The sequence below is a fragment of the Suillus fuscotomentosus genome, assembly GCF_016647785.1.
Source record: "Suillus fuscotomentosus strain FC203 chromosome Unknown F5891scaffold_5, whole genome shotgun sequence".
NCBI classification, from domain to species: domain Eukaryota; kingdom Fungi; phylum Basidiomycota; class Agaricomycetes; order Boletales; family Suillaceae; genus Suillus; species Suillus fuscotomentosus.
This window is the reverse complement of record NW_024539517.1, coordinates 99,200-125,470: the sequence shown is the minus strand read 5'-3', so window position 1 is coordinate 125,470 and position 26,271 is coordinate 99,200. Positions and strand designations below refer to the sequence as shown.

At 48.4% G+C, this 26,271-nt stretch overlaps 4 protein-coding genes across 4 annotated transcripts; 3 read left to right on the top strand and 1 right to left on the bottom strand.

Annotated features, from left to right (window-relative positions):
* The first annotated feature begins 3,750 nt into the window (after positions 1–3,750).
* F5891DRAFT_1274572 (uncharacterized protein) lies at positions 3,751–6,381 on the top strand. The gene is made up of 12 exons (XM_041370181.1): positions 3,751–3,947; positions 4,028–4,267; positions 4,320–4,423; positions 4,480–4,515; positions 4,563–4,791; positions 4,848–4,978; positions 5,035–5,052; positions 5,100–5,150; positions 5,203–5,328; positions 5,391–5,548; positions 5,599–5,671; positions 5,727–6,381. The coding sequence occupies exons 2-12, from the start codon at positions 4,096–4,098 to the stop codon at positions 6,120–6,122; spliced, it is 1,494 nt and encodes a 497-aa protein (XP_041231651.1). The 5' UTR covers positions 3,751–3,947; positions 4,028–4,095; the 3' UTR covers positions 6,123–6,381.
* A 574-nt stretch (positions 6,382–6,955) lies between these two features.
* F5891DRAFT_551840 (MFS general substrate transporter) lies at positions 6,956–10,358 on the top strand. The gene is made up of 24 exons (XM_041372216.1): positions 6,956–7,041; positions 7,137–7,267; positions 7,355–7,474; positions 7,526–7,646; positions 7,702–7,780; positions 7,844–7,916; positions 7,966–7,985; positions 8,036–8,106; positions 8,159–8,219; positions 8,271–8,298; positions 8,347–8,365; positions 8,418–8,497; positions 8,552–8,602; positions 8,657–8,734; positions 8,793–8,979; positions 9,036–9,068; positions 9,119–9,208; positions 9,268–9,374; positions 9,425–9,564; positions 9,622–9,656; positions 9,716–9,758; positions 9,809–9,884; positions 9,933–9,996; positions 10,054–10,358. The coding sequence occupies exons 2-24, from the start codon at positions 7,200–7,202 to the stop codon at positions 10,069–10,071; spliced, it is 1,662 nt and encodes a 553-aa protein (XP_041231650.1). The 5' UTR covers positions 6,956–7,041; positions 7,137–7,199; the 3' UTR covers positions 10,072–10,358.
* A 1,318-nt stretch (positions 10,359–11,676) lies between these two features.
* On the top strand, positions 11,677–11,937 carry F5891DRAFT_935397 (uncharacterized protein; the record flags this gene model as incomplete). The annotated part of the gene is made up of 1 exon (XM_041374040.1): positions 11,677–11,937. A coding segment is annotated over one exon (261 nt), but the record flags the coding sequence as incomplete, so codon positions are not given.
* Positions 11,938–24,879: 12,942 nt separating this feature from the next.
* Positions 24,880–25,937, bottom strand: F5891DRAFT_942066 (uncharacterized protein; the record flags this gene model as incomplete). Its single annotated transcript, XM_041374388.1, has 6 exons — positions 24,880–24,992; positions 25,288–25,392; positions 25,471–25,510; positions 25,571–25,636; positions 25,692–25,764; positions 25,822–25,937. 6 exons carry the CDS (start codon positions 25,935–25,937, stop codon positions 24,880–24,882), a joined length of 513 nt encoding a protein of 170 aa, XP_041231648.1.
* Positions 25,938–26,271: the final 334 nt, after the last annotated feature.

The window sequence follows — 26,271 nt, the reverse complement described above, 5'->3', positions numbered from 1 at the left end:
GATATCTTCTTCTCACAGGTTCTCTGATGACTCCAATTGAGCTGATAACGAAAGGAGGATGATCTCGGCTGGATAGAAGAATGAGAACAGAATGTCCACTTGGAAAGCGAGGATGCAACCTACTGTATATAATGCTGCTGTGACCGCTGCCGAATGCATCGACTCAACATCGACTCGTGGTTCGTGCAGGCGGCCACTTAAGGCCTGACATGGGTCGACCCGGGTCATACCCAGGTGCTACCCGCGGGTAAATTGAGAAATAAAGTCATGTGCCAGGATGCCAATTCAAATTTCCATTTCAGTACAGACCGTGTTGCTTACGTGACGCAACTGCCACCCCACTACAGTGTACCACCGACATCAACGACTCGGACTCAACGTTTTGAAACACTTACTACATCATTTCATCATACATGCGCCTGGACGCTGCACCTCGTGGAATTCCAAAGCAAGGCGCGCTTTTGGTGTGTCATTTTTTGTGCGCGTTCTGAATCTTGTCCAAGGGTGTTTGGGCTTGTTTCTGTTGGTTTTCCATGAAACCACATTGCTGATCACCTTCGCGGTGTGTGTATAGCAGGTGTGTAGCGACTTGAAGCTCAAGTCTTTGCTCATTCTAACTGTTGTTCCAGGTATCAATCTTGTTCTTCGTCACTCATAATACTTTCCGTTGCACTGTGCTATCCCTTCTGACATGCTCTCGCAAACCCTCGCTGGTGTTTCCACTTTTTTGCGCGTCCTTTCAGCAGTTTATATTGTCTCTAGTATGAAATACACTGGATTTTACATTTCACATTACTATGTGTATAAGGCAATGGTACGATTCGACGATAAAAATTCCAGGAGTAGCAAGCCTCGCAGGATGCGCATGTTCCCTTTAAACTTGGCATGCTATTTTCACTGATGACTGACCTTGACGTTGCCAACTTTTTTAGCATGTACAACCTCTCCCGCCAACATTCAATCGTCGGCCATCGTTCTCACTACTTTGTAAAATCACACATGCATAATAGAACATCCTCTGTGCGTTCAATTCGCCTCATATTAAAATGTACTCAAATGTACAGATGACCCGTAGGCTCGTGGCCAGGCTGGCGTATACTACCACAAACAAGTTGATTGTGAGACTAGCAGGTACGCATGATTATAGCTAGAAACACAACAGACCTAGTCACAGTGAAAGCGCAGAATCAAACGCAAAACTCAAGCCATTGAAATTCACACATCCGCACAACTGGCGTCGGAATACAGGCTCTCACAGGAGCAATCAGTGCTATTTTGTACAATGAAGTTGCCCACGACGATCACAGACCGAATTCGCTCAAAACAATGCCTGTGGGGGCAATCGGCTGGACACAGGATAGCATCAGCAGTCGTGTATACAATATCACCCTTCAGAGCCAAGTCGAGATTCGAGCTGTGGTCCACGCTGCACTGAACGATTCACGGGGCGCCCTTGCCTACATGAGGGAGCATTTCCCTGATCCCATCCGCGTCTTCGATTCAGGCGCAAATGGAACCCTTTTCCATCGACAACCGTCGGCTTGCGACATACCGCATGGTCGTGCCTTCCAGCACCCAGATCCCAGTCAGGGTGTTGACTCGAGAGCAAGCGGGTCAAGCACTCTTGCGGGATCCAGATACGGCAAACGCTCAAGCCGCGTCCGCTGCCCTGCATAGACGTTACACCACTCGGGATGGAGGTTACTCTATCGTACTCAGGGTCGGTGCTAGGATCTCTGATGGGTGCTTCACGAACTCGCCGTTCATGGTATGTCCTTCCAACTTTCTCATGGATTGGTTCCGCTGACACTAGTCACGGTGTAGACGGCAGATACGGTTTGTCCATGCATGTATCGGGAGTTGTAATATACTGCGCCTCTTCAAGCGCTTGATTGTGCTGTCTTGTGAGTACTGTTAGCTATCTTGAATTGCCCTGTAAAGTCTTTGAAATTCGAGTTCATATCGTTTTCCCACCATGTGCTAAAACGACGTATCTTTGAAGCTATGTGCGGGCTCGACGTGTGTGACAACTGCAGGTCGTGATCGCATTTTGAGGGTTGCGTGCAGCTAGGTCTTCAAATTGACATGGAGCTCCTCACCTTTCGACTCGCCAACAGCTGCTCTGGTCCACCACACGAAATTGACCTTATTCCTTTAGGTGCATGCGTAGTGTTTCTGACCTAGAATTCCATCGAGGTACATCAAAGCTGTGAGAGATACGGGTCTCAGAAATTGTTGCTATCGAGGGAGCCTCGCACTTCCACCTGGTTCTGGTTGAGTCAGTCTGTGGGCATTATCATGGAGTTGGCCACTCTTCTAAGGTGCGTCATGGTGGTACTGCACAGGCGTCCGTTTGGAGGGATGTTGGTGAAATCGTGTAATAGTGATTCTCCTTCTACGTCTCTCCCGCTTTGCTGACGTGCTTGACTTGACCTCGTCGCGCAGTAAGATTGAAGGTCTGAAAGTATTGTGCTTTACGGACGGAGGACAGTACTAGTGATCGAGGCTCGTGAGGCGAGAAGTGTTTATGATAGAGACTCGCTAGAATTATAAACGTCAGTTTTGCATACTGAAGAGCTTTAATTTCATGAAGAGCAGTGTCACGCTGGCATTACGCTTTCGTCTTGATAGATGTATAGGATCTGTCGAGTGCGCTATTGAACCACTGAACCTGATGGATGAACTGCATGCCGAGTTTGAAGCTTTACAAAACCTCCTAGGGAATGTCAGACGCTGTGAAGAACAAAATTTATACCATAAACCGGTGAATGGTGACCATCATACGTGCACACCTGGAGTCTTTGGCTGGCCTATAAAATCACGGGAATACTTTATAAGTAATAATGCAACGAAAATGAGTTGGAGACTCTGTCATTTGCGTGTACAGACGTTCTACTGCCCAACACTGTCAAGCCTGCTTCAGTGGTGATGCATTGATGCATGATGGGAATTATGCATTATGATTGATTTTGAATGAGAACACGTAGGAGATGACCAATCTGTATGAGACAACGCAGAAGTCTGGCGGACAGGTTTGGGCAACGTCTCGGGGATGCCTCGGAGTGCTTGGTCTGGTGGTCAAAGATCTATTTGTCTTGCATCACGGTCACACATCCCAATCACCGTCATGCGAAATTCATCGGCTTCGATAACGAGATTATGATGGTGTTGGAAGGAGTGAGAGAGAAGCTTGAAGATATGGAGGTGACGGTGATGCCATGATAGAAATTTTGGATTATGATTGATGTCACGTCTCGGGGATGCCTCGGAGTGCTTGGTCGGGCAGTCAAATATCTGTTTGTCTTATTACACCACGGTCACACATGTACATCCCAGTCACCGTCATGCGAAATTCATCGGCCTTGCCGTCGCCATTTTAGTCACCTAGAGGGAGCTGGGAGATGCAGATAACGAGATTGCTATCCCTCCTGGCTGAGTCGTTTCGAGCGGCTATCTTGTCGTCGCAGCCCGTCGTGGTATCGGTTTAAAACTCCGCCACGGCAACGTTCGGCTGGCTGTCACCAGCGTGACTTTGATTGCTTTCAAAGAACTTGACCATTTCTTCGTGAAAATGAGTCGTTCAACCTCGCAATGAACGGTACGTATTAGAAGCATTGATTGAAGCTGTAAATTATGTGTGGAAGTAAGAATTGAGTGAGATATTTAGGTCGTGACGACTCAGCCAGATGCTTGAAGGTGATCGGGCAGCTGAGCCGGATCCGAGAGAAGGACCCGATTTGTTTTTCGGATCGACTCGCTTCCTTTGCTCGTCCAATGTACTAATCTAACTTGCTTAAGTCGGTGCGTTTGCAATTCATCCCTTCTCGTGATCAGAAAAGTATTTGATCTACTGCGAGTACCTACGGCTAGCGCTCAAGCGTTCATCTCCGTCCACGCTGATGCATACTGTTGGCATGCCTTTTATCTTCTCAATGAACCGACCTGAGGTAAGTACTTACGACACGCATGAGTGGCGTAGTCGGCCAATGAAAAATCATTTGTCGTTTATCGGTTCATGTTCCGCTAGTAATTAAATAGAACCTCCTGCAAACTTTCGATGGCCAGTTTCCAAACTTTTCTCCGAACTAGATCATAATGGTCGCATTTGCTGACCTCTCACTCTCCTTTCTTTTCGGCCTCTCTGGCCTCACAGCACGCCATGATGATACCTCCTCAGAATCTCACCATGCAGAACATGTCGTTCGAAGTCCAGTTTGCGAGCAGATCGCATCGGAGGTCTCGTCGAGTTCCGTAGTGTATTACCCTGGTGCGTACTTCCAGTCAAGTCTCTTGGTGACGCCTGACCTATATTTCTACAGGCTCGTATCAATATTTCAAGGACAATTATCACTGGTCTGCATCTAGTACTCAGAGCTCTCAATGTACCTTTGAGCCTACAACAGCTGATGATGTTGCAATCGCGGTATGTGCGAGGCGAACAAAGTCACCACTCACCTGCTAACGTGTCTTGCATTTCAGCTTCGAATTTTGGGACAGACACAGACAGAATTTGGAGTGAGTAACAATAGCATTATATGTCGATGATACTGACTGTCATCAAGATCAAAAGTGGAGGACACGCCGCAAATGCAGGTTTCTCTTCAACGCCAGGCGTCCAGATTGCGATGTATTCCTTTTCGGATGTTGTGTATAATTCGACAGCACAGACAGCAACCGTGGGCACAGGTTTACTATGGGACGATGTTTATGTTGCATTGCAGCCGTACAACGTAAGTGTCGTGGGTGCGAAAGTTACTGGCATTGGAGTGGGAGGCGTTGTTTTAGGAGGAGGTATGGTTTTACCAAGGCCCATGATGAAAATAAAGCTCATTTTATTTGTTTACTAGGATATTCGTATCTAACTAATCAACATGGCCTGGGCTTCGACAACGTCGTATCCTTCGAACTCGTTTTGCCCAATGGCACAGTGACTGATGTATCGGATTCCACAAATCCAGATCTGTTCTTTGCCTTGCGGGTGAGTTTTCAGCGGTCTGATCACATCAACTGTCCTAATTTCTGCGAAATTTCAAGGGGGGATTCAATAACTTTGTGCGTAGCGCCAATTGATCTGTTGACGAACGTGCTGACAATAGCAGGGCATCGTGACGAGGGTTACTGTCAAAACGTATCCTCAGTCTCTAGTCTGGGTAAGGACTCAAAATCTTGGTAAGTATACCCTGACAATCATCTTATATGCAGGGCGGACGTATTTCGTATTCGCATGACCAATGGGATGGCGCAACCGCAGCTATTGCCCACTACGCGGCGAATCTCACCGATACAAAGGCATCCATATACAACACCTATAACTATGTCGCTGGAGTGGTGCGTCAGCTTGCCATTCTCTACTTTCTACTCAGCGAGTGACCTGGGTGTTTGCGTTACAGGCTGAAGAATCGACCATCCTCTTTTATGATACTCCAATACGCCCTTATGATATTTTCGAAGACTTCTTGACAGCTCCTCATATCGAAGCAGACATTGGTACCAGATCCTACGTAAATCTCGTGCAGTCTCTTCCCTTGAACGTTACTTCTAACCTCAGGTAAGTCGGTGCGGAACATAGGTCCGTCTACTCCACTCACTTGAAGACAGATCCGTGTTTCATTGGATAGCAATGGAGGAGGTTACAGTGCCCGCGTTGGACATGATTGCAAACGAGACACTGGTAATGATTCCTTCCCTCTGATTTGAATACATCGTTAACGTATAATATTCTTCAGTTCTGGGGCGCAGCATTGGAAGAAGCCAGTGCTAAAATCATCTCATACGACGTGGATATCTACGTGCCCACGCTCTACGACCACGTCGCTTCGCCGACTGCATACCCAGCATCACGAGCCAAAGGCTACTCATTCATCGAAGTATACTATGGTTGGTCAGATGCGCAGTTTGACGACGTGATATTCCAAGCTGTCAACGCCAGCGCCCAGCATATGATTCAGGCCCTCACGGATCTTGGTCAGGACATCGCGGATGTTCCCGTGTACCCGAACAACGCGCCTCCCAACACGACTTTAGAGAGGATGTATGGCGTTAACGTGCCTCGTTTGCAAGAGATCAAGAAGGCTGTTGATCCGGAAAATATCATGGGATTGTCGGGCGGCTGGAAATTCTAGTCCTGATTCGAATATAGAAGACCACTTCAATGTAAATTCACATTCGTTTTCACATATACCTACCTATCTAGATTGGAGCCCTTTATAATGGTGGCCATACAGCACATATTACTACGTATATGCAGCCTTTGTTACCTTTCTCATTGGGTGCAAGCCAGCATCGGTCAAGTAACTGTCGTAGGTCGACGTTGTCAATATAGATCACAAAAAGCGCTGGTACCTCTCCATAAGAAAATTATCACAAATAAAAAACACAACCCGCCAAATACTTTGTAAAAATCTTGGGTGTCAAACGCAATGCTCACGAAGCGTATGGCAAGGTGCGGAATAGTCTGTAAAGCTCACGACTTCAAGAGAAAACACATCGAAGCAACCAGTTTGATTAGTGGATGACCTCATGACGGATACGAGGAAGGACGACCACAACTAAAAAAAGAAATCCGCAGCACCTAACTTGATAAGAACCCCGTCCCCCTGCATTCCCGTTGATCGATGATCCTTCTGCGTGGGCTAATTCTGATGAACATAAAAATAGCATATAGCTTAAGCCACTCTATGGCTTGAACATTTGATCACCGGCACCGCTCAGCCTACGGCCAGAGTAATGATGGTGTTGCCTCTAGCAACAAAGCCCGCCGCTCTATTCCAACATCGCTGGACTTGATCTCAGCCGCGTTGACTGTGCATTCACTTGGGAGAGTAGGGTGCACGCAACAAAAAAATGTGATGTAGATACAAGAAGCATCTACTTACATCAAACTTACATTGACATCACGCGGACTTGTTTGGTCTATATGTTCACCCTACCGTCCATATCGGGTAAGTACTAATCTCTCAGTTGCGTGATGCTGCCACGCTGACTCCAGAACACAGTTCTGCCGGACCCCGGTAGAACTACCTTCTGCCCATAACACTAACTGTGAGTTCCCCTATCAGCAGCAGTAGATTTAAACTGATTTCATGCTGATCTCTTCCTCGCTTGTTGGAATTGTTGTGCCTACATTTTCGGTCTAGTAAATTTATGCTAAATACAGCTCGTCCAACTCGAAGACTATATTGAACAGGGATCGTAAAACGATGGTTTTAACTCTGGCAAGGCCTCACAATCTGCGCTCCCCTGAAATCAAAAGAGATACGGTCTCATCGTAAGTACTGTGCTTTAAATTGATAACGGGCATCAAGTGATGATATTCGCTTCCCAACTCTCACCCAATGGCTCTAGAAGATGTTAGATCCCAGCAGCTGCAGTCAGAAACGAAGGCAGATGACTCAATCAAAGTCGATGTTATCGATGAGGTGGATTTTGTCGCTTATTATGAGCAGACTACTGGCCGTTTAGTAGTTGACCCCGAGTATGTGGTTGTTGCTCCTGAGTCCATCGTTACTCATTCGTCACTCACTAGACAGGCGAAGGTTGAGTTTGGGGAGGTAATGGCCTCTAGGCTCAAGCTTAGTCCTGATGGGTTAAAGGTTCTCTGGCCTCAACCCGCTGACGACCCGAACGACCCGAACGACCCGCAAAATGTTCGTCATCTCACTATCGTGTCCCTTTTACTAACACTAAGCTATTCATTTGTAGTGGACCGATTTTCGTAAGACTGTGCACCTGATAATCATTACAATGTCTGGAGTGGTACCTGACTTCGACGGTGGAATTGGTATGTATCTCGCCTTCGCTCAATAACCATAGTAGTGCCATTGTGAAATACTTTTATTGGCAGGAATCGCGTCGATATTTAGCCTCGCTCAAACTTATGACACGACCTCGGGTGTCATCAACGATCGGACGTCAAAGTGCGTGATGCTTCAATCGCTACTCACTTTCAATGACAATTTCCTGAAGCTGGGGCATCTTCCTTCTGGGTGAGATCACATCATTACATGAGAATAGCCTCTTCTCATCTGTAGTCCAGGTTGGGGAGGCATCTTCTGGGTCATGCTCGTGAGACGGTATGGTCGGTTGCCAGTACTCTTCTGGAGTCAGGTATATATTTCCAGTGATTTGGCCGATATGAACCCTGAAAACTTGAGCGCAGCTTTTTGCACTTGCATTCTTAGTTGGTGCCACACTGGCGCCGAATCTAGCCACCTTCGCAGGTATTTACACAATAATTCGGTATTTTTGGACATTGTTAACCTTTGATGAAGGGATGCGTTGCCTGAGTGGATTTTTTGGGCAGGTCGTCATTTTTTCATGGCTGCGCCAAACTGACTACAGTCTCAGAACGTGTCCCCAGGTGACAGTATGATTAGTAACAATTCTCGTGATAGCTTTGTCATTCACCAACCTCCAAGGGACTTTATGTCGTGACGGATATCTTCCCCTTCCATCTTCAAGCACGGAAGCTGAACATCTGGACCTCGGGTTTTGTGATGTCAGAGAATGAATCCTTTTCAATTTGGGAGAAACATTTCTCACTATCTCATAGATCGCCTTTCTTATCACCATTTGTATTTGGCTTTCTTGTAGCGCGTGCGAGGTACGTCTTACATATACTATCCTTGATTCAGGATACTCATCAATATTTGGATAGCTGGAGATGGGCCTATGCTATAGGATCTATATACAACGCCATCGTATTAGTTCTCATTGCGTTTTTTATGGAAGAAACGTACGTTCTGACATACTGTTTCTTCATAAGATAGTGGCGTTGACTTTTGCTGAACCAGTATGTATGATCGTCACCTTGCATCCAAGCCACTGCAAATTTCTACGGGACTGCGATATCGATTTAAAACTTTGATAGGCGTCACTGGGTACAAGATGGCAAAATACAGACCACGATGGCCGGAAGTTATATTGGCACCTTTGGATGTCGCTTGGCGTCCTCAGTTTTTCTTCGTAGTTCTCTTTGAGGTGAGATAAATTGTATTGCTGACCATACTTGGTACATTTGCTGACCTTTTTTAAAGGCATTGGTTTTCGGGTTCTCAATCGGTGTGAACGTGGGTGTTTTCGTCTCGACCTGCAGTAATAAACTTACCAACTTCTGTAGACGACAAATGTTGTCTTCATGGGATCTCCTCCTCCTGTCGGATTTGGCTTTAGCCAATATGCCGTGGCTGGAGCGTATGCGACTCCAATTGCAAGTTTTTTCCGTCTATGAAGTATGCATGATTACTGTTCTGAGCATGGAATTTTTAGGTCGCCGTCCTTCTTGGCGAGATTATTGGACGTTACGTTAATGAATTCATCATGTATCTGCATATTCGTAAAAACGGTGGTTTCTTCGAGCCCGAGAGCCGCTTGTGGTATGCAAACTCAACTGATGATCTAAGGTTAGAGCTGAGAATTTGTGTAGGACCTGTTACTTAGCCATGCCGCTTTATATTTGTGGCTTTTTGACGCTGGGTGCTGGGATACAACATCTCAACAAAGCCGCTCTCATCATAGGCTGGGGCATTGCATTTGTTGCAATCACCCTCAACACTGTTGCAGTGTGTAAGTCTCGGATCCAATACTTCGAGTGTCATGGGAAAACTCAAGGAATATCATTAGACGCATATTGCAATGACTGCTTCCCTCGCAGGGCAGTGAGTGACGCATATATACATATTTATTTGCATTTCAGTGACACATCCTTCCCCTCTAGGGCGAAGTCAGTGCCCTCTTAAACTTTGCAAGATCAGTGGGCGGTGAGTCACAACGGCGCATGATTTCTTCGACGTTCACGATTGCGGCCTAGGTTTCGCAGTCGCATATTTCCAAGTCCCATGGGCTACAAAATCTGGAGCATTGACGGTGTTTGGTGTTGAAACAGCGCAAGTGATTTCGCTTGACGCACTCGAAGAGTCTGACGGTTTTTATAGGCTTGTGATTGGCCTGTTTTTCATCGCCGTTCCTATGACACAACTGAAGGGAAGCTACTTCCGAGTAAGTGCGGTTCTTTTGATTTGTGTTACAGCACTGAATCTGTACATCAAATATTAGGCACGTTTTGCCTTATAATTGGCACTTGAATGTATATGCAGCCTTTGTTACCTTTCTCATTGGGTGCAAGCCAGCATCAGTCAGGTCAACTGTCGTAGGTTGACACTGTCAATATAGGTTACAAAAAGCGCTGGTGTCTCTTCATGAGAAAATCATCACAAGTAAAAACACAACCTGTCAAATACTTTGTAAAAAGTACAAGAGAGGAAAAAAATCTTGGGTGACTCAAGTCAAACGCAATGTTCACGAAGTGTATGGCAATGTGCGAAATAGTCTGTAAAGCTCACGACTTCAAGAGAAAACACATCGAAGCAACCAGTTTAATTAGTGGATGACCTCATGACTGATGCGAGTAAGGACGACCACAACTAAAAACGAAATCCGCAGCACCTAACTTCACAAGAATCCCGTCCCACCATCTGCGCCCTGCATTCCTGTTTGTTGCCCTCGAGACACTTGTGTGCCTGGGACAATTAGAAATGGACCTAGTTGCATTTCTATCGGGGGTCCTTGAGACACTTGTATCCAGCACAACCCAGAGATCGACCTGCTTGCGTCGAACTGCTAGCCTCATTGCCATTCGTATGTTGTGCTGCTGCTGCTGCCCCTTCTGCGTGGGCCAGTTCTGACGAGCATAGAAATAGCATATAGCTTGAGCCACTCTGTAGGCCTATGGCTTAAACGTTCACCGGCGCCGCTCAGCCTACAGCCTGACATAATGATTGTGTTGCCTCTATCAACAGAGCCTACCGCTCTATTCCAACATCGCTGAACTTTATCTCAGCCGCGTTAACTGTGCATTCACTTGGGAGAGTAGAGTGCATGCAACAAAAACAATACGGTTTCCCCACAGAGACAAGAAGGAGATATCAATGCTCACCAGCGTCGAGAGGATTTGCTTTGAATCCTGACACGATATCCGGCAGGGTAACTTTGATTTCCTTCTTCTTAGCTGCGGCTCTCGACCTCTTCAGGTGACGCGAATAGCATGGGCGCTGCTGTCAAAGAGTTTGCCGCTGGCGGGTCAATACTCCTCTCTGTAGCTCAGGCTGTGTTGGGACTTGGTGCGGGACCCGCATTAGCTGCTGGGCGTTACTGAGAAGCGTGGCTGTTTGGCTGCTGGTTTGGCCACAGGAGCGTCCGGTAGAGGTATGGCTTGAATTGGCCCAGACGCTGCTGGATTCGATGGAAACTAGAGTTGCGCGGTAGTGAAATGAAGATAGAAAACAAAGAACGAAGGTAACGAGATGCTATGCTACTAACGAGGGTAAGCGAATGATAACAACTTGCAATGCGGATCCCTGTATGACAAGCTCGACTCGGAATTTCGAATAAAACGACAAAGCTAAGGGCCCGTTCGGCAACCAGTTGTTTGTGTCCGTTTCGTTTGTTTGCATCCATTTTGTTTTGAAACAAACGGACATTGAGGTGAAACAGCGCTCCCACGGGTGTCACACACTGTCACACTCGCACGAACCTGCAGATACTACATCAGATAATGAATGATAACCATCAGTTTGCTACTCGAGCTCTATAGCTATGACCTCCTCATCATCACAAAAAAGAAAGGCCCTTAAAACCTCTCTTAAGGCAACACACACTCGCAGAAAGAGAGCTGCAGTGCTAGCTGCTGCATTTTCAGCTGCTGCAGTGGCTGTGGCCACCTTGTGGTCCTTGCCCTATATCAACAAGATTCCCCAGCACAACTCTATCTTGATAGGGCAGGGATGGGTTCGGGAGCTCTTATCAGGACATCCCCATCGCTTTCATAATATGATGGGCCTATCTAAGCCAGTATTCCGCCAATTGCTCCATGAGCTCAGTGAATATGCGGTGTTCTCAGGCTCCCTGGTATCAGATGAAAGAGAGTGTTCTATTTTCTTAGGTCACATGGTGGGTAGTAACAGTAGTAAATGGAGTAGGGACAGTGAGATATTCAGTTGATAAGAGAGCAAACAAGTACTAGTGTGACGCTGCATTATGCAGCAGCGTGACAGGCCCTTAACGAAATGAACATGTTGCCGAACACATTTTGCCGTTTCAAATGAAAATGGACACAAATGAACACAAACAAACAAAATGGACGCAAACAACCGGTTGCCGAATGGGCCCTAACTTTTGATATAACTATTGTTCAAGTTGTGCTGATTTCTGCAGATATTTTAAACACCTGCTCATGTTCTTTTCATCGGCTCCCTTCTACACCTCAAACATCCGCTTCCCAGACCAAAACACCCCACTTTCTGTGGCAATTCACGCTGACCCTCGATTCCAATTCTTCGACCACTGTATCAGTGCTGTTGACAGCACCCACATCCACGTTTTTGCACCGCCTGAAGACCATGTTGTCCTGCGCAACAGGAAAGGCTTTTATTGCAGAACTGCTTGTTTATCTGTGACCTCGACTTCTTTTTCATTTACTCGCTCACAGGGTGGGACGGCTCAGTCGCCGATGCTTCCCTTTGGAACGACGCGTGCTCTCATGATTTGTGTGTGCCCGAAGACAAGTATCTTCTAGCCGATGCCGGTGTAGAGACTCGCGTGTCTCAATGCCGAATATACGGCCTTTACCCATACATTCCTATATGTTACAGCTCTACTCCTAAGTACCAGTCTCGCGCGCCTTATCCGAACTCGCGCGCACTTAGGCGCGCCTTACCTACGCACGCGCTATATGCGCGCTTCGCGTGCCTCCTCATAGGTCTTCGCACTATCGTCCGTCCATCCGTCCCATGTCCTTACTGATTCGCTGGTGCGTTATTTCTATCTTATCCATTGAACTAATAAAATCTTCGGTCTGACGTCCGCGCTACTTATAGAAAGTTTATTTAAACCTAGTTATAATTAGAGTTGATATGGTTACTCGGTTCGGGAGCGCGCTCGGAAGCGCGCTCGGAAGCGCGCCATCTCCATTCTTAAATACAGAAGGGTTTCCTTTGGTTCTGGTATTTACTTTCCCCTTATCTTTGTGTACTGGAAAGTGTATAGATCACCTCCTCACTTGTTATAAGATCTTATTCTCCTGTCAATCATCCATCTGGGCATTCACTCCTCAATAGGACCTTTCCCTTAACGCTCAAGGTGCGCCTTCGCTTCGCGCGCGCACATTCTCGAACCTCCCGCTCACGTGCGCGTTATCTTCTCGTGCCTGTTAGCGCCCGCCTAGCTCATAGAGTTTCCCTCCACTTTATTTCGAGGAACTTCTCTCAGTGGTTGTCCCTTGGGTCGAGTCGTTGTCTCGTATCCCGGTCTTGCTGTTGAGCACCCTTTTGTTTTAAGTGTTTTCACGTCTAGTCAAGATTCCTCATCTACAACTGGAGCCCACGGTGAGGGACACTTCTGAGATAGAAGGTCGGCGCCTCAGACCCAACAGTCGCCGCATAGCCAGAGAAGAAGCCATCGCCGCATTCGACAGAGCGGTAGAATCCATTATACCAGGACCCTTATTCATTCAACACACGCGCGGTCGCTCGCGCAATATATCAGAACCTCCGCGACCAGATCTAGCGCTCTTCGCGCACGCGCCTAGACAACTGATATCGCCAGTCATGCCCTCGCCTGAAGAATCCGTCAAGGAAGAGTCGTCAGATGGCTTCGAAGCAATAGATAACCCAAGGAGCCAACTTCCCGGAGCATTCCTCCACACGCCCAATCAACCTCCTTTTAATACTTCTAATCTGTCAGCGCTAAGCGCGCTAACCGAGCTTGACGACTCTAGCGACACTCCACTTAACGCGCCAGTAGTCCCCGCGCGCGAGAACGCGCTTCCTACAACGGGAATACCTAAGATCAAGCAAGAAGCCTTAGAAACACCGCGCATGCCATTTTCAATTCCAGGCGGTACCGTTATATCAAACCTTCCTTTCGCGTATGCGCGCCAAGCACCTGTCAGTCACAAGATCCCCACGCCTGCAATTTCCCAACCGCCCGTCATGTCCACAGTAAGAACCAGAATGCCTGTCCGTGGAACAACGGACGCGCCTAAATTTGATGGCACAACCGACAACCTCGCCGACTTTATCGACCTATACGAGCAGCTCGCTGACGACGTAGGTCTACAAGGTCTCGATCGCATTAAGGGTATCATCCGCTACCTTGAGCGCGATGACCGAGAATTATGGGGCGGAATGCCGGAGGCGCAAGTAAGCGATTACAACGCGTTCATGAAAGAAGTCAAGGTAATGTATCCCGGATGGGATGGCAAAAGGCGCTACACGCTTTCGGATCTACAAGCCATCGCGTGTGAATACGCGAACAAGACGATGCCCTCGTACCAGGAGTTAAGCAACTACCTTCGCGCATTCAAGAAGGTCATGCAACCGCTATTGGCAGAAGATCGCATTGGTAAAGCCGAGCGCGATCACATATTCATGGAAGGGATTCCCAAGGATACTCAGGCGCTAATACGCACACACCTCATGATCAAATTTCCTGATCACTACCCGCAGGATCCATACCTGTTCATGGACGTCTTTACAGCTGGACATTTCGTTTTGCCCGCGAATGCGCCTGCAGCTAGCGCGACGCCTAGTGCGCCTACGGCAATGTCATTCACTAACTTAGTCACAGCTACCACATCAGCGCAATCACCCGCGCAAGGTACAGTAACCAAGCGCGAATATAAGCGCGAAGCGCCAATGTTCAATGACTGTGCCTTTTGTGGCAGTCTCGAACATTACTACCCTCGTTGCGCAGAGAAACAAAGGTATATTGATGCGGGTAAATGTAAGGTTAGCGAAGAGATGCGCAAGCTTGTCTTGCCAAATGGCGACTGGATTCCAGGCCGAGGATTACTCAAGGAACGACTAGATCGACATCACGCAAGTCGCGCGACACCGGATATGACCACCAGTACAGGCGCGACAGCGGGACTATTCTATCGCGCGTCCGACGAGATTGACGTGGTAATTGAAGTAGGCTCATCTGCGTTCGTGCACACAGTCGCGCAAACGGAACTCGATGAGGACGACGAGACGGTGGATCTCATGACTGAAGCGATAGCCTATGTAGCTGTAAGGTGCGACCAGAAGCGCAATGCCAAAGGTAAAAACGTGCGCTTCGATGGTGTAGAAATACCCAGCGAAATGCGCGTGCGCCCGAGACCTGCATCTAAGCAAGCCACAGTAGAGGAGGAGATAATCTCTCCCGAAATACAAGCTTCGTCTGACAAAGGTAAAGGAAAGGAGGTAGCGAAAGTAGCGCCGTTAAGCGCGCCAATAAGCACACCAACAAGCACCAAGGCACCTCCTAAGGGCGCCTCACCCTCATCGTCAACACCATCATCGTCCACGCCAGTATCATCGTCATTGTCATCCCCATCCCAATCTTCAGCATTGCCACCATCGTCGTCATCAACACCAACCCAAGCACCAGCACAGTCACCATCATATCGTTATGCATTCGCGCTCAAAGACAAGGAGGCCGACAAACGCGTTGTCGAGCGCCTCCTCAATTCCAATCTCAATATCCCAGTAAGGGAATTATTAGCTGTATCTCCCGATGTTCACCAACACTTCCGCGAACTTACGACCAAGAAGCACGTCACAGTAGGCGCAGTATCGGTGCACGAATTATCAGGGCATCCCGCGACCGACCAATGGCTAAAGCAATACGAGGATGTGCGCATGCGAAGCGACGACGGTAAAATCATCGCTGATCACTTCGCGCCCCTGCGCTGTATTTGCGCTAAGACATTGGAAGGGCGCACTCTCACCTGTGTCTTAGATCAAGGCGCGGAAGTAGTAGTCATGCCAAGGGAAGTATGGAAAGAGCTCGGCATACCACTCAGGTTGGACCATAGCCTCAATATGGAATCAGTGAACACGTCACGCGACGCGACACTAGGAGTCATAGAGAACGTCCCGCTTGATTTTGGCGCAGGACCCTTATACTTCCAAGTCCAGGTCATCGAGCGCGCGACCTTTGAAGTTTTACTAGGGCGCCCATTCTTTAAGCTTACCTCGTGTCGCACATTTGATCTGCCCGACAGAGAGCAGGATCTCATACTGACTGATCCTAACGCGTGCAAAGAATTGCGCATTCCAACCCTACCTTGGGTCAAGTGACAGCTCGCAAGAGACGCGAAGTGCGTGAGTCATGCGCACTCGCACGCGCTCAAGGAGGAGGAACAGGGTTTTTAAGTATCGATGATCTGCAGCATTCGCAGGGAGAAGCCCATAAGCATTCGTCTTCCCAAGTATTTTCCTTATCGCATCAAGTTTCGCATTCTCGCATCACGCCTAACGCGCCGCGCATAGCGCGTCCCATTCTTCGCTCTTAAGGAGCAACAATGCATCGCCTTTAGTCTCTACGCATCAATTTCCTTCATCTTCTATCCTGCAGTATTCAGCGCGTTATGCGCATCTAACATCCACGCAGACCATTATAGATAAGGTGACTATCGACACCTTTAATTCCTTTTATTATTATGATCCCGTACTTCACGCACTGGTCTATAAACCAGTCGCGAAGAAAGTACGCACGGTACCTACCACTATGCCCGCAGAGTATAGGGTAGTGCGCCAATTGCCAGATGATCCGTTAGCAGGATTACCCGACTTACCCACCCATCCCCCAGAGTTCGCACCAGGCGTGCGCAGATAAACTAGACCTTGACCCAGCAAATTGGCTATGGCCAGAAGAACTCAAGTTAGTGCGCTGGCTCGTGCGCGTACACGAACTTGCATTCGCATGGGACGCCTCAGAGCGCGGGCACCTCAACGAGACCTACTTCCCGCCATACAAGATTCCTACGGTTCCGCACACGCCATGGTCTCAGCGCAATATTCCGATCCCGCCAGCCACCTTAGATAAAGTAGTGCACATCATCAAGGAGAAGATCTCATCGGGAGTATATGAACCATCAACGGCTGCGTATCGCTCGCGCTGGTTTTGCGTAGTAAAGAAAGATGGAAAATCCTTGTGCCTAGTTCACGACTTGCAGCCGCTCAATGCGGTAACAATTTGCGACGCGTCACTTCTGCCTTTTGTTGAACTTCTCGCAGAAGCGTTCGCTGGATACGCGGTGTACGCAATATTGGACTTATATTCAGGTTATGACCAGCGCGCGCTTCACGTAGACTTGCGCGACTTGACGACCTTTGGAACACCTTTGGGTCCTCATCGGCTAACCACTCTTCCTCAAGGACATGCTAATGCTGTACAGGTTTACCAAGGTGATACTGCGTTTATCCTGCAACACGAGATTCCAGAATTCACGTCGCCATTCGTGGATGATGTTCCGATCAAATCAGTGCGAACGCGCTATCAGCGCGAAGACGGTTCATACGAGACAATACCCGAAAACGCAGGAATCCGGCACTTCATCTGGGAGCATTGCATCGTTGTCAATCGCATCCTACAGCGCCTAGAGAACGTAGGCGCAACCGTATCCGCATCAAAGTTTGTTCTAGCCGCGCCTACGGCAATCATTGTTGGACACAAATGCACGTTTGAAGGGCGCGTACCAGAAGAATCCAAGGTACAGAAGATTCGCGACTGGCCAGAACCCACCAATCAGTTGCAAGTGCGTGGATTTTTAGGAACTTGCGGTGTCCTGCGCATATTCATTCGCGATTTCTCGCGCATCGCGCGCCCGCTAGTTAACCTCACCAGGAAAGATGCGCCATTTATATTTGGCCCTGAACAGTGCCAAGCCATGCAGACCCTCAAGGACTCAATTCTAGAATCGCCCGCGCTAAGGCGCATCGACTATGATAGCGAGTGCGAAGTCATTCTAGCAGTCGATACTTCCAATATCGCTGTTGGATTCATATTGCTGCAGATAGGCGAAGACGGAAAGCACTATCCAAATCGATTTGGCTCAATCGCGCTAAACGACGTGGAAAGGCGCTACTCTCAAGTGAAGCTAGAACTCTTTGGACTCTTCCGCGCGTATACATCTTTGGGGTGAAGAATCTGACGGTGGAGGTAGACGCGAAGTATATCAAAGGTATGATCAATAATCCGGACTTGCAGCCTAACGCGACCATCAACCGATGGATCGCGGGTATCCTTTTATTTTCATTCAAACTCGTTCATGTATCCGCGCAAAAGCATAAAGGCGTTGATGGTCTCTCAAGGAGACCAGTCGCCGAGGAAGACCCCATAGAGGACGATAATCATGAGGATTGGATTGATCGCGCATACTCGTTCGCTATCGTGCTTTTGAACGATCGCACGCATCGTATAGCTGGTGGTTCAGGTGACATACGCCACGAAGTGCATCACACATGTTTCATCTCGCAGAGCGCGCGCGTACCAGCGTTGCGCATATACTTTGATGTCGCGCAGACGGAAGAACCAGAACCAGATATCCCACACTCGGATGTGGCGCGAGCGCAAGACGTGCTGATGACCACTATAGAACAGTTTCTTACCACGCGCGAAAGACCCACTGATGTTTCAGATGAAGAATTCGAGAAGTTCGTGAACAACGCGGCGCGTTATTTCGTTCTGGAAGGCAACCTATGGCGCAGAGCATCGCACGGCAAACATCAACTTGTGTTACCTCCAAACAAGCGCTATCGCGTTCTCAAGGAGGCGCATGACGACTTAGGGCACAAGGGTATCTATACCGTCAGCGCGCGCCTACGGCTACGCTTTTGGTGGCCGCGCATCATCGAAGACATCAAATGGTACGGACAAACGTGTCACGAATGCCAAGTTCACCAAACGAGGAGGCTGCATATTCCTCCAATCGTCCCCATACCAGGAGGTCTATTTCGCAAAGCGCACATCGACACAATGAAGATGCCCAGAGCGGGCGGATATGAATACCTCGTGCAAGCGCGATGCGTGCTAACGTCGTATCCGGAATGGCGCATGCTGCGCAAAGAGAATACTAACGCGCTAACCACTTTTATTTTCGAGGAGCTCTTGTGTAGGTGGGGCCCGATCACAGAGATAGTGACAGACAACGCGCCCGCATATAGGCTCGCAGTAGACGAGCTCACGCGCAAATACGGGATTCACCCGATCCGCATCTCGCCATATAATTCTCAGGCAAACGGTATAGTCGAAAGACGACACCGCGATGTCCGGGAGGCCATCATTAAAAGCTGCGACGGAGATGATTCTCGCTGGTATCAGGTAGTTCATTCAGTTTTCTGGGCTGAGCGCATCACCATTCATAAAGCGACGGGTTTATCGCCCTATTTCATGATGCATGGCGTCGAGCCAATATTTCCCTTTGATCTTGCAGAAGCAACGTTCCTCGCGCCCTTACCAAATCGAGGCGCATTCACCACCACTGACCTTATAGCATGGCGCGCGCGCCAATTGCAGAAGCACGTAGAGGATATTAACGCGATTAGGGATAAAGTAGTCGCGGCGTGCTACAAGTCCATACGTGATTTTGAGAGACGCTTCCGTGCGTCTATCAAATCGCACGACTTCGAACCCGGCGCCTTAGTATTGGTACGCAACTCGAAGGTCGAATACAAGCTGAGCAAGAAGACGAAGCCATGCTATTTGGGACCTATGATCGTAGTGCGTCGCATGAAGGGAGGCTCATATATGTTGGCCGAGTTGGACGGCGCAATATCAAAACTTCGGTTCGCCGCATTTCGCGTCATTCCTTACTACCCGCGTAGCGAGGAGCGCGTATCGGTAACCCAAATGACTGGAGTAGACGACGAGAGTATCGACGAACTAGAAGCGTATGAAACTGTAGAACCCAATGAAGATGAGCCCGAGCACGCGCAAGACGATTAGCGCGCGCGACCATATTCCGCGCGCCCGCGCATCACCCAATCATATTCGCGCGAACGTGCATCCCTCAAAAACATAAAAACAAAAACACCAGATAATATGAAGAACACAACAATATTTCATTAAGTACATACTCTCAGTTTTACCCCGGGTTTCGTCCGGTGATATCTCTCATATCATTTGTTCATATAACGCGCATTGCCTGCACATAAACCCCACAGACTCTAGAATATATCAAATGCACCAAGAAACAGGCTAATACCCCGCAAGTACATACTGATCACTATCTTAATTGTATAGCACGCGCATAATCACCTCATTAGACTTTCACTTTCTAACACGTGCGCGGCGCGGCGCACTTTTTTTTCTAACTTTCATTCAAGCGCGCACGCGTCATCGCCTCGGCGCGCACGGCGCAACACAGCAGGAATAGATGATGGAAGGCGCGCGAAGAAGACAAGACGGGCGCGCACCCCGCAGAAAATCAGTAAAGTCCATTGCATTACCTTGATCTCGTCGCGCGCTTGTCATTTACTTACATACTATTCATTTTAATTTCTTAAGCCCAGTGAATCAGATAAGGACATGGACATGGACAAGGCAACACAAGATATATTGTACAGGCGCATTGGCGCTCAGAAGGAGTACACAGGCGCATTGGCGCCTAGGAGACAAGAAAAACAAAAGAGAGTTGCATCTACTTAAGGGAGTCATTGATCTGCCTCTCCAATTCAGCCCACGCGTTGGACATGGCGAAAAACTTGTTGGAATAGTTGAGGAGATCCGCCTGTTGGGCGCGCGCATACTGGCGCATCTGGAGAGTGGAAGTGCGCAAGTGCACATTTTCCTCCTTCAAACACGCGGATTCCGCGCGTGCCTCTTTCAACTCCACCGCTGGATCCTTGAACTTGTCCTTTCCCTTAGGCGCAGAACCAGATGCCAAAGGACCAACAGCGCGCACAGGAATATCACATGAGGCGCACACGACCTTCTCCTCCACAGAGCGCTCTCCAACAATCTCCACATCCATCCCCGACTCCTCGGATTCTTCTTCATCCTCAACCGCAATAGAGGAAGTGGTTTCCTTTGCAGACTCTGCGATAGGGCGCTTGGGCATCGGTTTGCGCGGGTGCGCCTTAGGTGCATCAGTAAGGTTGCGCTTAGCTAATCCACAGCAGTCAGTGGCGCGCGCCAATAATAAGACAAGAGGCGCGACTTACAGAAAGTGCAAGCGCGCTTGGACACATCGCAAGGAGGGCACCGGCGACCAGGCACACCTCCACAGTCAATGTCCTTGGCAATGCAGGCGCCACAGCGCCGTGCCTTGTTCACAGACATGCGCCCGGCGCGCAGCTAGCGCAACCAAACATGTTAATAGAGTGGCGCGCCAACAGGAAACAGAAGGCGCACCTTCTTGCTGGCATCAGTACCAGACGCGTCAGTGGCGCGCGCCTCGATTTCGGACGCGCCAGTGGCGCGCGCAGCTTGCATGGGAGGCGTCTGAGGAACTGACGCAATCGCCTTCGCCTTCACCTTCCAATCCTTCACGACCGCCTCAATCTCCTTACAACTCTTGCGCCCCTGCTTTAACAACTCCGCGCTTTTGTCATCCATCTCCAGTGCCACCGCCAACACACCCGCGCGCGTAGAACAACCGTTCAGAGTAGCCTAGGAGTGTCAGTCCACAACCAAGACCAATACATGTAAGTGCACTCACCAGTACTGAATACCACTCGCGCAACCACATCTCTTGATCCTCGAGGAGTTCCAGCTTGAGTTCAGGCGCGGACATCACGCATCCTTCCAGGGAGACTAGGATGGAGGCCCAAGCAGTGAAGAGGCGGTCGGTATCAGATTCCGCGCTAGCGTCGCCCATAGGCGCGTCCTCAGGAAACCCTTGCGCCACTGGAACAGGCTCAGGGGAAGGAGTAGAGTTCAACATAGCAACAGTGAAAGTAGGCATGGTGAAAGATTGATAACAAAGAAGTCAAGAGATCGCGAGAACGCGTCCATCTTCTTATCAACATCTCCTCCGATTACATCATCGATGCTCGCGATCATCAAAGGACGGCCCTACTCTCGCGATCACCTGATCCCTGTCTATCACCACCTCTCTAAGTCCAAGATCCCGCGCTATAGCACTGAGTGGGGACACTCAGAATGTAAGTCCCCAGGAGATGTAGAGACTTGTGCGTCTCAATGCCGAATATACGGCCTTTACCCATACATTCCTATATGTATGTTACAGCTCTACTCCTAAGTACCAGTCTCGCGCGCGCCTTATCTGAACTCGTGCGCACTTAGGCGCGCCTTACCTACGCACGCGCTATATGCGCGCTTCGCGCGCGCGTTCGCACACCTCCTCATAGGTCTTCACGCTATCGTCCATCCATCCGTCCCATGTCCTTACTGATTCACTGGTGCGTTATTTCTATCTTATCCATTGAACTAATAAAATCTTCGGTCCGACGTCCGCGCTACTTATAGAAAGTTTATTTAAACTTAGTTATAATTAGAGTTGATATGGTTACTCGGTTCGGGAGCGCGCTCGGAAGCGCGCCATCTCCATTCTTAAATACAGAAGGGTTTCCTTTGGTTCTGGTACTTACTTTCCCCTTATCTTTGTGTACTGGAAAGTGTATAGATCACCTCCTCACTTGTTATAAGATCTTATTCTCCTGTCAATCATCCATCTGGGCATTCACTCCTCAATAGGACCTTTCCCTTAACGCTCAAGGTGCGCCTTCGCTTCGCGCGCGCACATTCTCGAACCTCCCGCTCACGTGCGCGTTATCTTCTCGTGCCTGTTAGCGCCCGCCTAGCTCATAGAGTTTCCCTCCACTTTATTTCGAGGAACTTCTCTCAGTGGTTGTCCCTTGGGTCGAGTCGTTGTCTCGTATCCCGGTCTTGCTGTTGAGCACCCTTTTGTTTTAAGTGTTTTCACGTCTAGTCAAGATTCCTCATCTACACCGGCTTTGGTACATGCGACACACTTCTCGTGCCTTATCAAGGTGTCCGCTACCACCTGAAGGAATGGTGTCAAGCTAATCTCATGTGAGTTCCTTTTTTCTTTAGTCTGTCTGTCTATTAATTTTTTTCTAGGCCTAAAGACCTGAAAGAGTTGTTCAACTTGCGACACACTGCACTTCACAACATCATCAAGCGGATATTAGGCATCATGAAACGACAATGGCGCATCTTAATATGCGCGCCTGAATACTCCATGGACATCCAGTCCTGGATCCCAGTGGCACTTTGCGCCATTCACAACTTCATGTGAAGAAACAATGGTGATATGTTTGATCTTGCCCTCGAGTATGGGCACGATCTTGCAGAGGATGATGGTGTTGGTGCACATTCAGAGGGACCGGCGGATGCTGCTGAGCGCAGACATGCAGATGCTCGTAGGGACGGAATCACGCAAGCAATGTGGACTGACTATCTCGCAGAACATGCACGAAGGGGACTCCCATTGCCATAGTTGTAGGTAATACATGAATTTTGTACTACAGAATGATCTGTACGCCGCTATAATACAATCATATATTCTTGCGAGTCAATTGATCACCGTGGTGCACCACCGCAAAGGACTCACTTCTCTTCCAACCACTCGAGCCTCGTCACCTCATCCAACGAGTAGAAAATGATCGCCTGGTTCTTGTGTTCAGCTAGAAAGTTGGCAATGCCCAAGCACTCTTTGCTCATGAGGTCTGTATATTTATTGAGGAGGGAAATGGTGCTTCCAACATGCATGGAAGGCTGAGGCTGTGGCTGCACTGGCGGCAGCGCCAGCACTAATACAAGAGTCTTCTGCATCTCATGTACTACTTCTACGAGGCTTTTCATCATTTCGGTGCCCTCCTGCTGTGCCAATAGCATGGCAGATGGTGGCCAGCCTCGTTTCTGAGAGCCTGCAGCTGACGCAGGTGAAAGCACGCTGCATTTTCACTTTCCCCGGCTTATACTTGTCCATGCTGAGCCACCAACAGAGGTAGACCCTTCCATGGAAGGAGCGAGAAAGGTAGATGGAGGTCCACTGAGGATGGTGGCGGCCCTGGAAGTGCATTATCTGTGGCTGGGGGGATGGAGGATAGTGTGTTGGCATTGATGGCGGTGGTAGGTTGGAAGACGTGGGAGCCTTTCGACTTGCTTGGCATCAACTGCTGCATGATATCAAAGTGGTCGAAGCCCTTCATCATGAAGGGCCTTGTGTGAGGATGCGACTGAAAACAATGTCAGTAGAGGGGTATGCATGCAGTCTATTTGCAATGACGTACCTTTATAAAGTGTGCCCATACATCGTCCTTTTTGTCCGTGATGCCTGCTCCATGATCATCACTCCAAGTAAAACCAGAAGTACACTTAATTTCAACAACACTTTGGTATGCTTTCTTTAACTATAAAGATATATGTCATTGATTTGCTGGTGGCTGAAAGTTCACTGGAAACATACCGATGTCCACTTATTTTTGCAAACTGTGCCAACCTTTTCTGCGCCCCTTTGATGCGGGTGTTTTATCTTGAGGTGTGCATATGCTTGATTGAAGGTGGGCGCCTTGAAGCCCCCATCACCTGATGCAGGAAGGGCCTGCAGAAGGAACTCAAGAAAGGTAGTTTCTTCTGCCTTCATCCACACCACAGGAGCCTTCCTGGTTGTTCCACAAGATGCAGCAGCCAATGTCACGTCTATAGTACCCCGGGAACGTAAGGAATGCGAAGAGCCGCTGCTTGATTTATCAGACATTGTGGTGATACTAGAGTATCTTTTGTTTTATTAGATAATAGATGCTTATTAATGCAGTCAGGTCATCACGTGCGGTTTGAATCAGAAATTTTGAACCCGGAGTCATTGTCCAAACTGAACCTAAGAGCATCTGAGACGCTTAGTCGGACATGCAGTGGTGCTGAGTCACTGAAGCTCCTTGCTCATTCTTACATAAACCTTTGGAACATTCGAATTTCGGACAAACAAATAATCACCATACTTATGTCAACCCATCGCATCTTCCACCAGCTTTAATAATCCGTGGCAAACCGTTTCATCACATACTCTTCCACCTATTCCGTCACCATTGACATTAATATGTAATTTCCATTTGCCACCTGGAAGGCAAACTAACTCACCGACACGGGCTCATACTTCTTGGGATAATCTGCTGTCCACGTACCAGGGACCGAATCAACGACTGTGGAAAAGTCCTGTGCATACCAACCATTAATCGGCAAATCTGGCATAAAAGGGGGAAAGATAGCGCATGGCAGCACAGAACTGATATATATGTCGACTTATCAGCTACAGGACATAGGAATAGTGGGAATAAACTCACGTAGGGGATAGAATATCAATCTGGAAGCATGCCATCCTTCATTACCACATCCGGCGGTGCACAGACGGGATGCAACGTGCTCCGTATCGTGTCATTCGACCCTACAGCAATGAAATCAGCATGGTCCCAGCAAGACCAAAGGAACCCTGACATCGCCGCAAGAAATCTGCAGTGTTTGTCTAGATCAAGGGGGAACTTACATAGGGCATAGAATACCAGGACGGAAGCAGGCCATCCTTTGCTGCCACACCCGGCGGTGCTACAATGCGGTGCATTGTACTCCGTATCGTGTCATTCGACCCTACAATTCACAAGTCAACACAATGGTACCAGTCCAACAGTTGCAGAGCAGAAGGGCCCTACATCACCGCAAAGTCACCCGCATTGAGAACGATCAAGTTGGGGATGGGAGGCACTGGCTACAAATACATATTAGTTATGATATTGGTGTGGAAGTGGGCTCGAACGGGGGTACGGACCACATACTTCCCAGGCTCATTCGGGTCCTCGACTTCAAGTCCTCCTATCTTGCCTTGAAAGAGGAACTGCCTTGGGTTAGCCTCGCTTCTTTGAACAGATGACACGGAGGGGGAAATTGACTGTAAGTGTGTTGAAATCCGTATGAGCCGATATCCTTGTCAGCTTGTTTGTCTCGAGCAATTCAGAGAATATGCTGCATTATACAGCATTATTCAATCTCATACCGGTCGTGAGTGAGTGATAACCCTACCTAGGATAATGATGTAACCTCAGCTGACTATTTGCCGTCTCGTGATACTTCAAGAACCACTCTTCCTCCAAGCCAAAACCCAGTGCAAGGGCGCGGAGGATATTCTGTTCGACCATCAGTGAATTCATGAGTCCTTGATTTTGTAGCCGTGGGAAGTATAAGATGATATCATTTTGCTATGGCTGAATATACCTATGTATACAGCAATAAATATTAGTTATCGGTACATAGCCATGAATCTCTGAAAATTCATTTTACCATGAGGAGTTTGCAACAAGATTACAACATTGCGCTGTTGCAGCAATCAATATGCAATAGCATGGTTAAGTTATATTTGTTGACTCATGCCATGTTCCCTCATTTATGTTTTAAACTACCAAGTGATATAAGACTTTATCGTGGAAAGAACCGTTAGCACTTGTAACCTAATTTATATTCTTATGAGAGCTT

Bases quoted from the DNA above. Each gene is read 5' to 3' on its own strand.
- F5891DRAFT_551840 (XM_041372216.1), top strand. From the start codon at position 7,200: ATGGTTTTAACTCTGGCAAGGCCTCACAATCTGCGCTCCCCTGAAATC. The intron at 9,657-9,715 runs GTGAGTGACGCA...CTTCCCCTCTAG, and splicing joins ACTGCTTCCCTCGCAGGGCA to GGCGAAGTCAGTGCCCTCTT. The intron at 9,759-9,808 runs GTGAGTCACAAC...ATTGCGGCCTAG, and splicing joins CTTTGCAAGATCAGTGGGCG to GTTTCGCAGTCGCATATTTC.
- F5891DRAFT_1274572 (XM_041370181.1), top strand. From the start codon at position 4,096: ATGGTCGCATTTGCTGACCTCTCACTCTCCTTTCTTTTCGGCCTCTCT. The intron at 4,792-4,847 runs GTATGGTTTTAC...TTTGTTTACTAG, and splicing joins AGGCGTTGTTTTAGGAGGAG to GATATTCGTATCTAACTAAT. The intron at 5,549-5,598 runs GTAAGTCGGTGC...ACTTGAAGACAG, and splicing joins AACGTTACTTCTAACCTCAG to ATCCGTGTTTCATTGGATAG.